The 14,374-nt window shown below is 29.0% G+C and overlaps 1 protein-coding gene across 5 annotated transcripts; it reads left to right on the top strand.

Annotated features, from left to right (window-relative positions):
• The first annotated feature begins 8,306 nt into the window (after positions 1-8,306).
• On the top strand, positions 8,307-11,359 carry LOC115701393 (protein EXPRESSION OF TERPENOIDS 1). Of its 5 annotated transcripts, none has more exons than XM_030629210.2 (4): positions 8,307-8,830; positions 8,960-9,067; positions 9,393-10,115; positions 10,600-11,359. In XM_030629210.2, exons 3-4 carry the CDS (start codon positions 9,398-9,400, stop codon positions 11,004-11,006), a joined length of 1,125 nt encoding a protein of 374 aa, XP_030485070.2. In that variant the 5' UTR covers positions 8,307-8,830; positions 8,960-9,067; positions 9,393-9,397; the 3' UTR covers positions 11,007-11,359. The 5 variants fall into 5 exon arrangements, with proteins under 5 accessions (XP_030485070.2, XP_030485095.2, XP_030485062.2 ...); XM_030629202.2 differs by having other exon boundaries at positions 8,308-8,830; positions 8,960-9,039; XM_030629182.2 differs by having other exon boundaries at positions 8,308-8,830; positions 8,960-9,039; positions 9,373-10,115.
• Positions 11,360-14,374: the final 3,015 nt, after the last annotated feature.

The raw sequence follows: 14,374 nt of genomic DNA, 5'->3' as shown, positions 1-14,374 counted from the left end.
TTGATTCATGTATTTGCTAAAAAGATATATAGGTTGGTAGTCCTATCTGTTCAAAGGAAACATTGACACTTACATGTGTTGTTGGTCTTAAGTTGATTCCAAAAGTTGAGCGAATGACTTGAAAAAGACAACCTTAAGCTATAAGAAATAGCTAAAACTATTGCTACTTTTTTTTTTCTTTCTTCCTTTCCCCATGTATGTGTATAAATCCTTTCGGTAAATGGAAATAATTAAAATTCTTTTTTCTACCTCGATAAGTGCTTGTTTTATAGACTAATCCATCATTAAGTAACACAATTAGCTAGTCATATCTTAATTGTAACTGTATATAATCAACACTCTCATTTCTATTTATTGATCTTTAATTAGGCCCGCAAACACATATCACTTTTACCTTTCTTTGATGATAATATTACATTTACACACAAGTAGAAGGAAATATATACGTAGCTAAGATGATTATAAGATTAGTCATAATTAAGTACTACTCGGTCTCGATCCTTCGGTCCTACCCCCACCATTGGTGACCAATTAGTTATGAGTGACTAAAATTTGTACAAGGTTGATTGGTGTTATTAAATTTAGAAACATGGGAATTATTAATTTTAAGAATTTTTATTTTATTTTTTTAATAAAATTTAAGAGCGTGGAGTGGTTTTGGCAATTGGCGTGATGTGAATGAAGGGTCAAATGACTGAACGTAGGAGTTAATGATTTTTGGCTAAAGTTGAAACTTAAAGCATTACCTTTTATCGGTAAAAAAATTGGGCTTTTGGGCAATCGGCGGAGATGAGCAGAAAGAGAGTCAATTGGAAGGAGAGCACTGGGCTCGAGAGTTTGACAGACACAGACACAGACACAATTATTGGTACTCACATTATTATTTTTATTTTTTATTTTTTATTTTTTATTTTTTTATTTTTTTTCCCTTAAATAAAGTAGAGAAGAGATCTAGAGAGAGAGAAAGAAAGAAAGAAACTCTCATTAATCATTTATTCATCTCATTGCTTGTTTTATTCTTTTTCCAAACCATAATTAATGTTTAATGTATTGTATTGAAATTATTGATTATATTTAAGTTAAGTTTAATTAAAATTTTTGCCTCCTTATCAAATTATGCCGTTTGATTTTTAAAGTTTTTTTTTAAAAAATTCTAAATTATTGAGATTGTTAGATTTAAAACTTTTGTCTAATTTTAGTAAGGAAAATCTAATATAGATGAAAGTTTCAAGAAGCATAATTTGGTACATGTCGAAATTCGAGGGACATAATTTAGTAGATATTAAAACATGGGGAGCAGGATTTAGTACATGAATAAACACAGAATTAGCAAAATTGAATTAAATTACACAAAAGTCCTTAAATCATACAATTTTAATAGTTCAGGAGGAATTTTTAACGGTTAGAAAAGTTTAAAAAACATGATTTAGTATATTTCAAAATGTAGAGAGCAAAAATCTTAATTAAGTTTAAGTTAATTAAGTACTCTCTTTCGTTAATTACTTGTTACAATGTCAAGAATATGATCATTCTTTCTTTATTTATCTATTTAATTATATAATTTTCTAACTAATTGTCACATCTCAAATATTTTAATGTTAATTTGATATAATCATGGTAATTGTAAATATAGTGTTATTTAAGTGGAATACTGATGATTATATGTTTGAATCACACATAATAACTAGTCCCAGATTTTTCTCAATCAAAGTAATTATTAATACAATAAGTTATTTAACTAATTAAACTAAGCACAATTACACTATATCTAGATGATCATAATGACTTGACATCGACAATATGTAAGCACGAAGCGATTAATCGAATGCTTCTTTATTTATTTTTGCCAAGAAATAAATTGTTAAGATTGAAATTACGTATCATTTTCTGACAAAAAAACGGCTAAGGCGGATTGTTGTCTCCACGTAGATATTCATATGCTAACCCCACTTTATTACTGGAAGTCTGGAATTTATATATACAGACATAAAACCATTTTTTGGTCCAAATATATATTGTGTCATAATTCTTGTCCATTAAAGAGTTAGCATTTTAGTATTAATAATTGTTCTTATTTAGTAATATGGTAAAAAAAATAAAAATAGATGAACAAGAATTAATTAAAACACATTTTTTTTTTGTCAGAGATAACTTAAATCCTACATATTAATATGTAATATTTAAGTATTGAAAAGCACCAATAAAGCATGCGTTATTAATTTGTAGCATTCTATTAATTATGTAGATATATTTATAGCCACGGCTCTATGTACTATAATGCTTGTAAAATGTATCAATTAGCATGATGTCGTAGCAAATTATGAAGCTTCATTTCCCCCCTTATTTGTTTTTTAATTGATAACATAAATACTTACTATTCTTATTTATTATCAATTATTTTCCAAAAAAGTGATCATGTAAATGTTTACTTAAAATGAGTTATTTAGTTTTGCTATCCAAAACTTTTATTGGTTTGAAAAGAAAATAAAATTTATACAGTTGACTAGGGGTGTTCATTGGATCACATCCAATATTTTGAGGCCTATCCAGATCCGATCCAATCATATATTGGATATTAGATTTTATCATCCGATCCGATCCAATTAATTTCGTCATCCAATCGATCCAACATCCATTGGATGTTGGATTGGATCGGTTCTATCCATTGGATGTATTTCATATGTATTTATTTATTTAATTTGGGTTTATTCAATATTTTAAATCTAGTATTTTTTTGGATCGGATTGGATCCATCCAATATTTTAGATCCAGTATGTATTGGATCGGACTGGATCCATCCAATCCAAGAAAAAAAGAGTAAAACTTTAATGTTAATTTTCATATATACATATAGATTTGACGTATAATAATATAAAATCTAATTACTCATCCAAACTAAATGAAAATACTAATTAGTTCGATTGGATGTTGGATGTATTGGATTTTTAGACACCCCATCCACCATCCGATCCGATCCAATTGGATATTTAAAAATAACATCCAATCCAATCCGATCACAATTGGATATCCAATGTTTGGCGGTCGGTTGTAATTGGATCGGTCGGTTCTCATTGGATTGGATGGATTTATGCACACCCCTACAGTTGACCATGGTTGGAAATGAGAGGCAGCTAGGAGCCTAGGACTAGAGTGAATTTTAAATGTTATTATTATTATTATTATTATTATTATTATTATTATTATTATTATTATTATTATTATTATTATTATTATTATTTATTTTTATTTTTTTTTTTAAAAAAAAAGAGACTTGGGTGGGATCGATAAAAATATAAATTTTAACTTGCCTTTTGAAGTAGAAGTGAAAATAGTACTCAAAATGAAAATAAATTTATAGAAAGCAATAATTTACGTGTACTTACATAACTTTTCAATATACATAGATATTTTTGTAAATTTTGATATTTTATAATTAAAAGTTTTTTTTTTATTAGTTTCCATTACTTATTATCTTTTTGTAGATATATAAAAGGGCCGGTAGTTTTATTGACAACTACTTTTGTTTTGCTTCTCATCTTTTTTCTTAATAAATTCATATATACAATATTAAAACTGAAACTTCACCAAAAGATACGAATTAAAACTGAAAAAATTATTTCAAAACGCCTTTGATTTCTTTTAAGGAAAAAATAAACGTCATTAAAATAAATAATTTCAAGCCGGTATTTTATTTTATAGATTTTTTAATTAATATATATTTTCAACTATAGCAATAATACACTCGGAGAAACAATTATATACATTTATTATTATGTATAATTGATTTTATGAGAGGTTAAATTAATAACATATATATAAATATATTTTATGAGAGGTTATTTTTTTTGAAAGGCATATATAAATTTAAGAAATGTAATTTACGGGTTAAATAAATTGTATGATGAGGATAATAATTATTTTAATTAATTTGACACGAAACAAAAATATATATGCCTACCTATATACTATTTTCACTGGAAAAACAGCTACATATATAAATGTAATACAGGTCTAAAACGGTGTGGTATTAATAATCTCAATGATTATTAACATAGTTTATTTGTTTATATATAGAACATGAATAAATGAATCCAATGCTTCCCAAAGAACAAGGGGATTAAAATCACTAATAATAATAATAATAAAATTATAGATTTGGCATATAGTGTGAATTAATAAGGAACCACAACAAAGGGACACCGAGTAATACAATCACCTATTCAAAGGCCACTTACCTCATTATATATTCGATATATTTAAAGTACTGTTTTTCTTTTTCTTCAGACGATCGTATATAATAAACAAAGTAATATTAATTAACAAAAATTAAAGAAATGGTTCCTCTTCTCGGGCCCCTAATAATATCAATTAATATATATATATATATTAAACTAGTATATATAATTTAACGTGGCAAATGGACAAAGGGCATATTGTACGGCGGCGGGACAAAGCGGCCGGAATCCGTACCTGTTAATAAATAATTAGAATTCAATAATTAGTGGCCATTAATTTGCGGGGTTCACGTGATTGTTTGTTAAAAAGTGTATTACCCTTAATAAGGGTAGGTTAATTTTAATTTTAGCCCTCTCCCAAAGGATAAGGAGAGTACTTGCTTTTCTTTTTTTCTTGGTTATATACCATTACTATTAGGGAAGAATGATTAGTTGGAGTAATTTAATTTCCTATATATCCTAGCTAGCAAAAATAGGAGAGGGTTTACCTTTAAAAAAATGTTTAATATTCATTATTATTTTATAAACCAATGATGGTGAATTTCACCATTATATGTATTTGAGTGAAAGCCTATGTAACCCTAGCGGTCCTTCATCCAAGTGGGGGCCAATCCCACAGTTTATCATCACTTTTTAATTTTTACAGAATAAATAATATTTATGTATTTAGAGAGTTTCTATAATAATGTTTATTTATTTTGGTTTTATTGTTATTTAATAACGTGGGTGTAACACTATAAATTAACACGAAAGTTTTATGTGTATTATATACATAAGCACGTGAATAATCATGTTAGCGCCACTTTTGATGACACTTTTCCTTAAAAATTATGTTTTTATATGACATTATGATTTGTCTAATTAAATTTCTGAATAGAAAGCATTCTATGTCAATTTTCGCCAATGAAATTGATTTTCCATTAGTCAATAACACAAGAATATGTAATATAAATTAATTATGTCATTTTACAAAAAATAAAGAAATAAAAAAAAAAATCCAAACTAGAATGCAAAGATGAATTAATTTTTACATATAGTAAAGTTGAAAACAAGATAGAAAAACTTGCAAAGATTAAAATTTGGAACAACTAAGAGATTATATATCTAATAAAAATTAATATGGAATGAAATAAAGAATTATTGTCAAAACTCTTTTCATTAAGTTTAGAACATTGACACTATATATAATACTTTGGAACACTTTTTAATAGTTATTATTACTTATGTATATATAAATACTAAACAATTTTAACTATAAATTTTAATTTTACAAAATATTAAATCATTAGATCTAATAACAAATAATAAAAGAGAAATTTATGTTTAATTTAGCTATTTAATTAAATAAATATCTTTTTTTGCACTATATAAAAAATATGTTTATATATAATAAAAATATTCAAGACAAACTTAACCCTTTTTTATCTATCTTTACCCAAAAACTTTTTTTAATTATTTTTATTTTCAACTAATGAAACAATCTCAGTCCATATAATGTAAAAATGAAAGATTTTTCTTAGATAAAAAAATTAAACATAAAAACTCAAATTTTCCTAATACTACCTATTCATAGCTAATACGCATAAAAGTGCATCATATATATACTAAAATTGTTTGTTGTTACTTGTTAAACAATGTATATACAATATATATATATATTTATATAATCAGGCATTTTGGTACTATCCATCTCATTTGACATCTAGGAAATTGTTTTAGCTCAATTATTTTCTTTATCGTGTATATTATAATTATTTATGATCACTTGTAATATTTATAATTACTTATTAATTGGCAAAAAATTTAAATAATTTATAGTGCCGAAAATAAGATTCAAATATTTTGTTGCACGTATAACTCAGTGGTAGACCCAAGATTTAAGTTGAGGGAGAGCGTACTTCTTTTTGTAAGTGAGGGTGGGGGTGTACTATTTTTTCTACATGATATAACATATTAAAAATTGATGCAAACTTGTATTTTTATAGTATTAAATATGATTTAAGTAAGAAAAAAAAAAAGTAACAATAGAAAGATTAACTTCAATGATTGAAGTACTAAATACAAATTTTATTAATAAAGGTTCAAAAAAAAAATTAACATACTAAAAAGAAAATATGCTTTTGTTAGGATTTAAACCATGACCTCCACTATAATGTCAAATAACTTAACCACTATGCCAAAGCTTATATCATGTTTACAATTATCACTTTTAATTAATTAGAAATATGTATTTTAACTAACTAATATATATATATATATATATTTTTGAATTTTTTTAGGAGAACGACTGTCTCACCTTGTCTCAATGTGAGTCCGCCCCTGGTGTGATTAATTTTTTTTATACATGTTGTATCAGGGACGGAGGTATAGAAAGTTGTTGTAAGGGGGCCAAAGTGCAAAAATATAATTTGAGAGGGTGGCCAATAAATAAATTTTTAATGAAAATAAAAAAAATTAAATTATAACTAAAATAATTGAAAAAAAAATATTGGGGGGTCAACACCTTTATGGAGCATGTAGCTTCGTTCCTTTGGCCTGTGACTGTATGAATTTTATTTTTAGTATCATAAATTATTTAAATTTTTTTAAAAATTTATAAATAATTATAACGTGTATAATTATAAAAAAACAAAATTAAAAAACTTGGGTAGATGTTAAAACACATAGTGTATATATTGAAACACCCTTCTTGAGGAGTGTACTAGACAGTTTTCCAATAAATAACTCTTATGATCAAAAAAAGAGGAGGCTAGCTAGGAAGTTTCCATTTTGAGAGAGAAAAGAAATCCTTAAAATTGAACATCAAAAGAAGATTTATTATGGCAAAAATACAATCATCATCATGATGCAAATTTAATGGAGTCTTCTCCAACCAATGGGGTCCAATCCTCAAGTCATCTTATTTATCATTAATCCAAGTTGTGTAGCCGCTTCTCTCGGATTATCAATTATTAAAAAAAAAATCAAGAGAGAGAAACCCTAGCTAGCACTACTTATTAATTAGTAGTAATGGTCATTATGAGATTATATATATGTAATATGATCGATCATCAATGTCATCTCTATGATCAAACAGCAAAAATAATCTCTTTTTTTTATTATTTCTAATGAATTATTAATAAAGTTGCAGTAGTGTTTCGTATATGTATATTTACTATTTCTATATAAAATAAGATTTTGCCATTTTAATATGTAAAGTTGCCGAAAATAAACCTTCAGCCATTGAGCATTTAGTACATATATGGCCGTTTCATCTGATGCAGTTGCTTCGATAAAGTGCTTGTTTTTCGAAGAGTAAATGCCTGTCAAATCACAAGTACAGAGAGAGAACATTTTTTTTAAGCCCACACGTTATCTGTGGCCTGGGTGCAGTGAAAAACCAAATACTTGCAATTTTTGTTTATTTCCAAATTATTAAAATAACCCATTTTTCAAATTCACTCACTGCTTTAATTTGTTAATTCCGTATAATTAATTAGCTAGTCACAAATAAATAAATAAATAAATAAATACATTGACCTGAACTTGGCTAACTCCCCTTGAAAACCCTAGCCTCTGCCATGCTAGCTATATGTGTGTGTTAAATTACTACATTAAAACGTGTTGACCTCTTAAGTGCATGGCAACCTTTCGATTAATATTATTAAAAACAAAAACAATTGCTTAAATGTCTATTTCTAAATGTTTTAAGTCAATCATAAAATGATTACTGGGAGAATTTTTAGTGGAATACGAGGCATTTTGACAAGAAAATTTTATACGTACATCTACAGCCCCGAGAATTTCGTTAAACTCGAAATTATATAAATATATATAGATTATTTCTAGAAACTTGGGAAATTAATTTATTGATCAAATGATGACACTTATCATTTTCGAAAGGGCTAGCTTGTATTTCTTAGCCGTAGGATTTGGGTCGTATCACACGTGTCATGCACTTACACCGATGATGAAATTAATATGTAGTTGCATGGGTGAGTTTATCAAAAGTTTTTTTCTTTCTGGTTATGTATTGTATTGGATTATTGCTCCGTGGACTTCGAGTTGGGGGTGAAAATAGTCTTAATAACAGGGACCGGTCAAAATATAAATAAATAAAAATAAAGTTGTAGCGGGTTTTCCGGTGAAAGGACGAATAAGCAAAAGCCGAGCCATGACACGTGGACAAACAGGAACCGCTTGATAGAGATTCAACGTCTAATATTTAATCATAATCGGTGAGATTCATTGAAACTGGAAGAGAACTGTAGAGAAGTGGCCAGTCATAGATTTTCTTGTTCATCTCAGTCATACTCATACACACACACTTTCTTTCTCTCTCTCTCCCTCTTTCTCTTTCAAAAACCCAGTTGCACATGAAAGCGAGATAGAGAGAGAAAGAAAGAAATAGACAGAGAGAGAGAGAGAGAGAGAGAGAGAGTGAACAAGGGCTTGGTTGTCTTAAATGAGGGTCGCGTAGCAGAGAAAGAGAGAGAGAGAGTGAAAGGGTGCAGTTGCCATGGCGGCGTTGCAGAGCTCTAATTCCGTGCCATTATTGATTCCAACAACGAAAGAGTAGAATTGAACACACAAAGACCCAATTTGCTAAACAAACAGTACTGCTCTTTCATCTCTCATTTTCTTATTTTATTAATTAAAGAACTTTTTTTTTTCTTTCGTGTGTTATTGTTTTCTTTCTTCCTTCCTTTTCTCTTTCTCTTCTTCTGAAATTTGGTGTCAAAAAGCTGCAAAAGCTCCAACAACAAGATCGATAGGAGAGTCAGACTACTACGTCTCGACCCAGAATCAGAATCCCCAAAATCAGGTCAAAACCAGAACATTATATACACACCGTTAGTGCTATTCACTTATTACTTTCTATACTTACTTACTACTACTACTACTGTGTAACACTATTACACTATATATCACACACACACACACTACATACTTAACTCGCGAAAACCCGGAGATCTTGATCACTTTTATTTAATTTTGTCCTTTATTTCATTTAATTTTATTTTATGTACTTCATTTTAATATATATATTAAAAAATAAAAAGGACAGTAAGAGAGTAGCACTACTTCTACTACTACTACTACTAAACAGCTTGAGGTAATTGTACTGATATGGATTTTGACCCTAAATTGAGGTTAGTATTGGGTTTTGGGTGCAAGAAATTATGGCTGGGTTCTTTTGCCTAGGCGGACCAAGAGATCATCATCATCATCCTCATCAACAATCATCAACCCCAAGCAGCAAACAAGAGGATCAACAAGATCAAGTGGAAAGAGAACGAAACCTTTTCCTTTACAGATCAGCAACTGATTCAGAGATCTGCACCAACAACAATAAGCAGCAGGGTGGTGGTAGTTTTGAGATATGGCCACACCATCATCAGCATCAACAGCCTCAGAATTTCAACAACTACGTACTCTCCTTTGGCTCAAGTCCTAGCCGAGCTAACAACAACAACAGCAGTAGTAGTACTAGAAACCTAAACGACGTCGTTTCTGGCGATGACCCAACTAGATTGGGGTTCACAGTTATGAGGCCAGGAGGAATAGTAGGTGGTGGAAGTGGTTCGGCTGGAGGTATGAATTGTCAAGACTGTGGGAACCAAGCTAAGAAAGATTGTATCCATTTGAGGTGCCGTACTTGTTGCAAGAGCCGAGGGTTTCATTGTCAAACCCACGTTAAGAGCACCTGGGTTCCGGCTGCTAAACGCCGAGAGCGACAGCAACAACTCACGGCTTTACAACTTCAACAACAAGACCAACAGTTTCGAGTTCTTGACAACTCAAAAAGGCACAGGGACAATCAAGGAGCCTCTGCTGCTCTAATTCCTTGCACTAATACTACTACTACTACTACTACTCGTTTACCTTCCACTACGTCAGGTAATTAATTATTGTTAAACTTGTTGTTTACAATACAAACAAATAAGTAATAAATAATAATAATAATTAATATTATTGATTTTATTCAGCTTCTACTACTACTACTACTACTACTTCTTCTTCTTCTTCTTCTGAATTTCTGGACTTTTTCTAAACAAAAAGAAAAAAAGAGAAAAATAAGAAAATATATATCGTTTGCATGTGAGAAAGTCCACCTCCATAGTTTCCCACTTGACTTTGCTTTTTATCATATAATTTTAGTTTTTTTATTCTTTTTTTTTCTACAACTGTTTGTCGGTAAAACTGACGAAAAAGTACTAGTATGAAAATTGGTTTATATATGTGTGTATGCATAGATCTAATGATGATGAGAGCTTACTACATGTACATATAAATATAGAGTTAAGTGTAATAATAGCACGAAAAATTGGTTAATTAATATTTTTCTTTTCTTTCTTAATGATTTTTTTTTTGGATTAATTAGGGTTGGAACTTGGAGGAGCATTTCCTGCCGAGGTGAACTCTTCAGCTGTTTTCAGATGCGTGAAAGTCAGTGGAATGGACGATGTAGATGAGAACTACGCGTATCAGACGGCTGTGAACATTGGAGGGCATGTTTTCAAAGGGATTCTGTATGACCATGGTCCCGAAGCTCATTACACCGGAGGAGGAGATGGCTCATCTGGCCGGGGAGGCGGAAACGGAGAAGACAATACTACTCATCCTCATCATCAACACCTTCATCTTATAACAGCAGGAACAGCCTCTGTCTCCGCCGCCAGTACAGCCGGCGGTAACCCATCTATTTCGTTACTTGACCCTTCAATGTACCCAACTCCACTCAACGCTTTTATGGCCGGTACGCAATTCTTCCCACCCCCGAGGTCTTAAAACAAAAAACAAAAACAAAGAGAAAAGAAAAAAAAAAAAACAACAAAAAAAGGTCTCTCAGTTTCATCATTTATCCCCTAGCTAGCCTTAAGGGGAAAAAAAACACTTGATTTGTCGGCTACTGATGATCTCTCACTATTATTATTATTATTATTTAGTATTCTTATTCTGGTTTCTTTAAGTTTTCTTAAACATGCACTGAAGTAGAAGAAGGCCTATATAGGATGTGTACTAGAGAATAGCTAGGTTGTTGATGAGGAGAAGAATATATCTATTGTCTGGATATTTGGCCTAATTGTTTTAAAATTTCAATTCAGATTTTCATTATGGTTATAATATATATCTTCTATCGATGACCCCATTCTCAGTTTTAGATAAATCTTTCTATTTTATTAATTAAATGTTATGATGATGATGATGATGGTGAGGAGGACACACGAAATTTTTTAGTTTTGTTTCTTATTGTTTGTTTTATCTATGTTATCTGATTTGTTAGATTATATAAATATATAATTATTTTCTTATCTGGGTCCATATTAAATACACTTTCTGGTTGGTGCTGAACTCGAAGCTGCTTTTTCCTGTTTATCCGATTACTTGCCGGATGAAATTATGGAATGAGTAGGTTTCGTTTCGTGTTTGGTTAAGCAAAGAATTTATAATGAATTTTATTTATATATATACCTCAGAAAAATGTTCTTCAATAATAAATAATAATAATAATAATATATTTAGTAGGTGTGTCTCGTTTCTGTGTGAAGATATGAAACTCGATCAACTCTTGGTTTTGTTAAGATAAAACATTTACTGTACACCACAAATCCATTACAAAATATTGGCAAAGTAGTAGTAGATCGCCAATGGGCATTGTCTGAACATCTCAGTCTAAAAAGTGAAATAAAAGTTTGAAAGAACCTTCTCAGTATACCACTCTTTCTTTTTTCTGAATAAACCTATTTAGTTACGTAAATGCATAATCATAAATAGCATTCATGCCAACTACTTATCTGCATTCTGCAACACACAATAAAATTTAGTATTCGAATGGACATGCATGGATGTGACCCTAAAGAGTGTTTAGCCATAAGATGATCCCTATGCACTTTGAAATATTCATATCATCATGTGCTATACTCTCCTCTATTAATATTTGTCAAAACAAAAATATATACAGATTAATTATTATATATAAATATATTATTATATCTGTTTATACACATATAGGATGATGAGGACCGGCCTAGTGTACCTAAACTAATACTGATCCCTTATAGCATAATAAGATCGATATAATGGTTTCCATTATAGATTACCGGATTTGGTACATATATGAAATAATACGATAAGGGGCCATAAGAACCTAGGTTACTTTGTTTCGTAACATTTGATCCCAAGGGTATCAACATGTGCAATCTTTCTGTATTTGTGGTTCTCTTGGTGATATTCATTTATTGATTTTTTTTCTTTTCTTTTCTTTTTGTTAATTTGTTTGTTTTGGGCACTGGCATGTAAAAACTTGGATAGAATATTTAAGATGCAATTTTTTGCATGATAAGTGGGTTCACAAGATTTCATTCCTTCCCCTTAAGGAAATTTATATATATAAATAAAATGATTCTTGTTTTATTTTAAGTTATTGGCATGTTAAGGAAGAATCAGTACAATTTGCCTGCTGAATGTATTAATTATATAACCTTAAGTAACTATTTTACATCAGTGTAATTAATTTAAAATGATAATTAAGTTTATATTGAAGAAAATATTAGTCATAATTATTCCATAATAGTGACCTTAATTTATCATGATTTTAATTACGTGTGTGTGAATATATATTTCTATATGTGCACGCAAAACATTAGTTATTTGAATTAGCAATAATTTGGTTATACTTATTTAAAGAACATCATCCCAAATATTAAAGAAAATTATATCTAATCCCTCTTATAAACTATATATATAAAATAATGTCCCTAAATTAAATTTCTTGTTGTCCTTGTAGGAGAATTTTGTTGTTTGATTATATATATTGTTTTCTCTTCATCGTTCCTTCCATACATTGTTCATAATCTTCATTGATTTGGGTGTGCTTTCACATTGATATCTCTAGTTCATATTATGACATATAATTTCAATTATATACACAGGATGAGTTTGCTAAATTTGCAGCTTTATGTGTCATGAACTATATTGAATAATATTTTGAGTAGTTTTGAGAAACTAAAAGTAATAACTTATAGCTTATATATGCTTCTACATATAGCTTAATATGTTAGAATTAGAACATTTCAAATATAATTATATGAATTTTATCCCTGCACTTCTTTTTACAATTTGTTGATTTTTTTAAAATAAAATTGATATCAAGTTGTTAATTTTACATATTTTAAAGATTTGACGTGACAAGATTTATTGTCAGAATATAATTGCTAAATGACATTATAGTAGTTAAATTTATTTTGTATTTAACTATATATTTAAAAATTTAATAAATCACCGTCACATTATTTGGTATCCAAAATAATGGTCCACATTAGTTGGTATCTAAAAAGTTGGTCCACCAAACAAAAAAATAAATATAATTTAACTTGGAATTAGTGACAATGGATCTACCACATATCATCAATGATCATTTTGATTTTTATTTATTGGTTAAATAAAGTTTTATGTTAAAATTTTAATTAATTGTTCCTTTAAATTTTTGAAGCATGCATCTCTATAAAATGTGAAATACTTATTTTCAAATTGTAGACTTTAGTTGAATGTGATATACTTCTTTTTTCAAATTGTAGACTTTAGTTGAATGTTGTAGTTAACATAGTGTGGATTTGAAGTTTGTATGTTACGGTTGAGTTTTTATATTTATTTTGTGGGATCATAAAAGAATGTGCTCAAACTCAAACATGCAAAAATGAAGAATATAGTATATTAAAGCAGAGATATATACAATATTTGTAAATTTTGGATAATATGGAACTGCTAGCTATATTCTTAGTCATGCCGATAGTGTGGTATATATACATATGTATATGCCATTATAGCAAATAGTATTTACTGATTTAATACTGATAGAAATATTGCTATAAGCAAAAGAAAACTACTTTCTCGTTCGGTATAGAGAGCACTTTTTTTCCGTTGAGAATTCTTCCTCAAACCATGCCTGTTTCAATATAATATATAGGATCCACAATTTCTTAAATGCTGTATTTTCTTCAATCATGTGTGTATTGTGCATAGTTTCTGATGCCCTAACTAGCAGTAAATTATAGGTGCCAGGTGATGATTTCTCCAATTATTTATAATATCTTTATTATCAATATTACTTTACAAAAAATAATGTATATAATTTATGTACTAACATTTTAACGAAA

Source organism: Cannabis sativa, chromosome X (genome assembly GCF_029168945.1).
Source record: "Cannabis sativa cultivar Pink pepper isolate KNU-18-1 chromosome X, ASM2916894v1, whole genome shotgun sequence".
Taxonomy (NCBI): domain Eukaryota; kingdom Viridiplantae; phylum Streptophyta; class Magnoliopsida; order Rosales; family Cannabaceae; genus Cannabis; species Cannabis sativa.
The sequence above is the reverse complement of the archived record's forward strand: the minus strand, read 5'-3'. Positions and strand labels throughout refer to the sequence as shown.

Coding starts and splice junctions, on each gene's coding strand:
- LOC115701393 (XM_030629210.2), top strand. CDS start 9,398: ATGGCTGGGTTCTTTTGCCTAGGCGGACCAAGAGATCATCATCATCAT. Junction 10,116..10,599: donor TTTACCTTCCACTACGTCAG/GTAATTAATTAT, acceptor TGGATTAATTAG/GGTTGGAACTTGGAGGAGCA.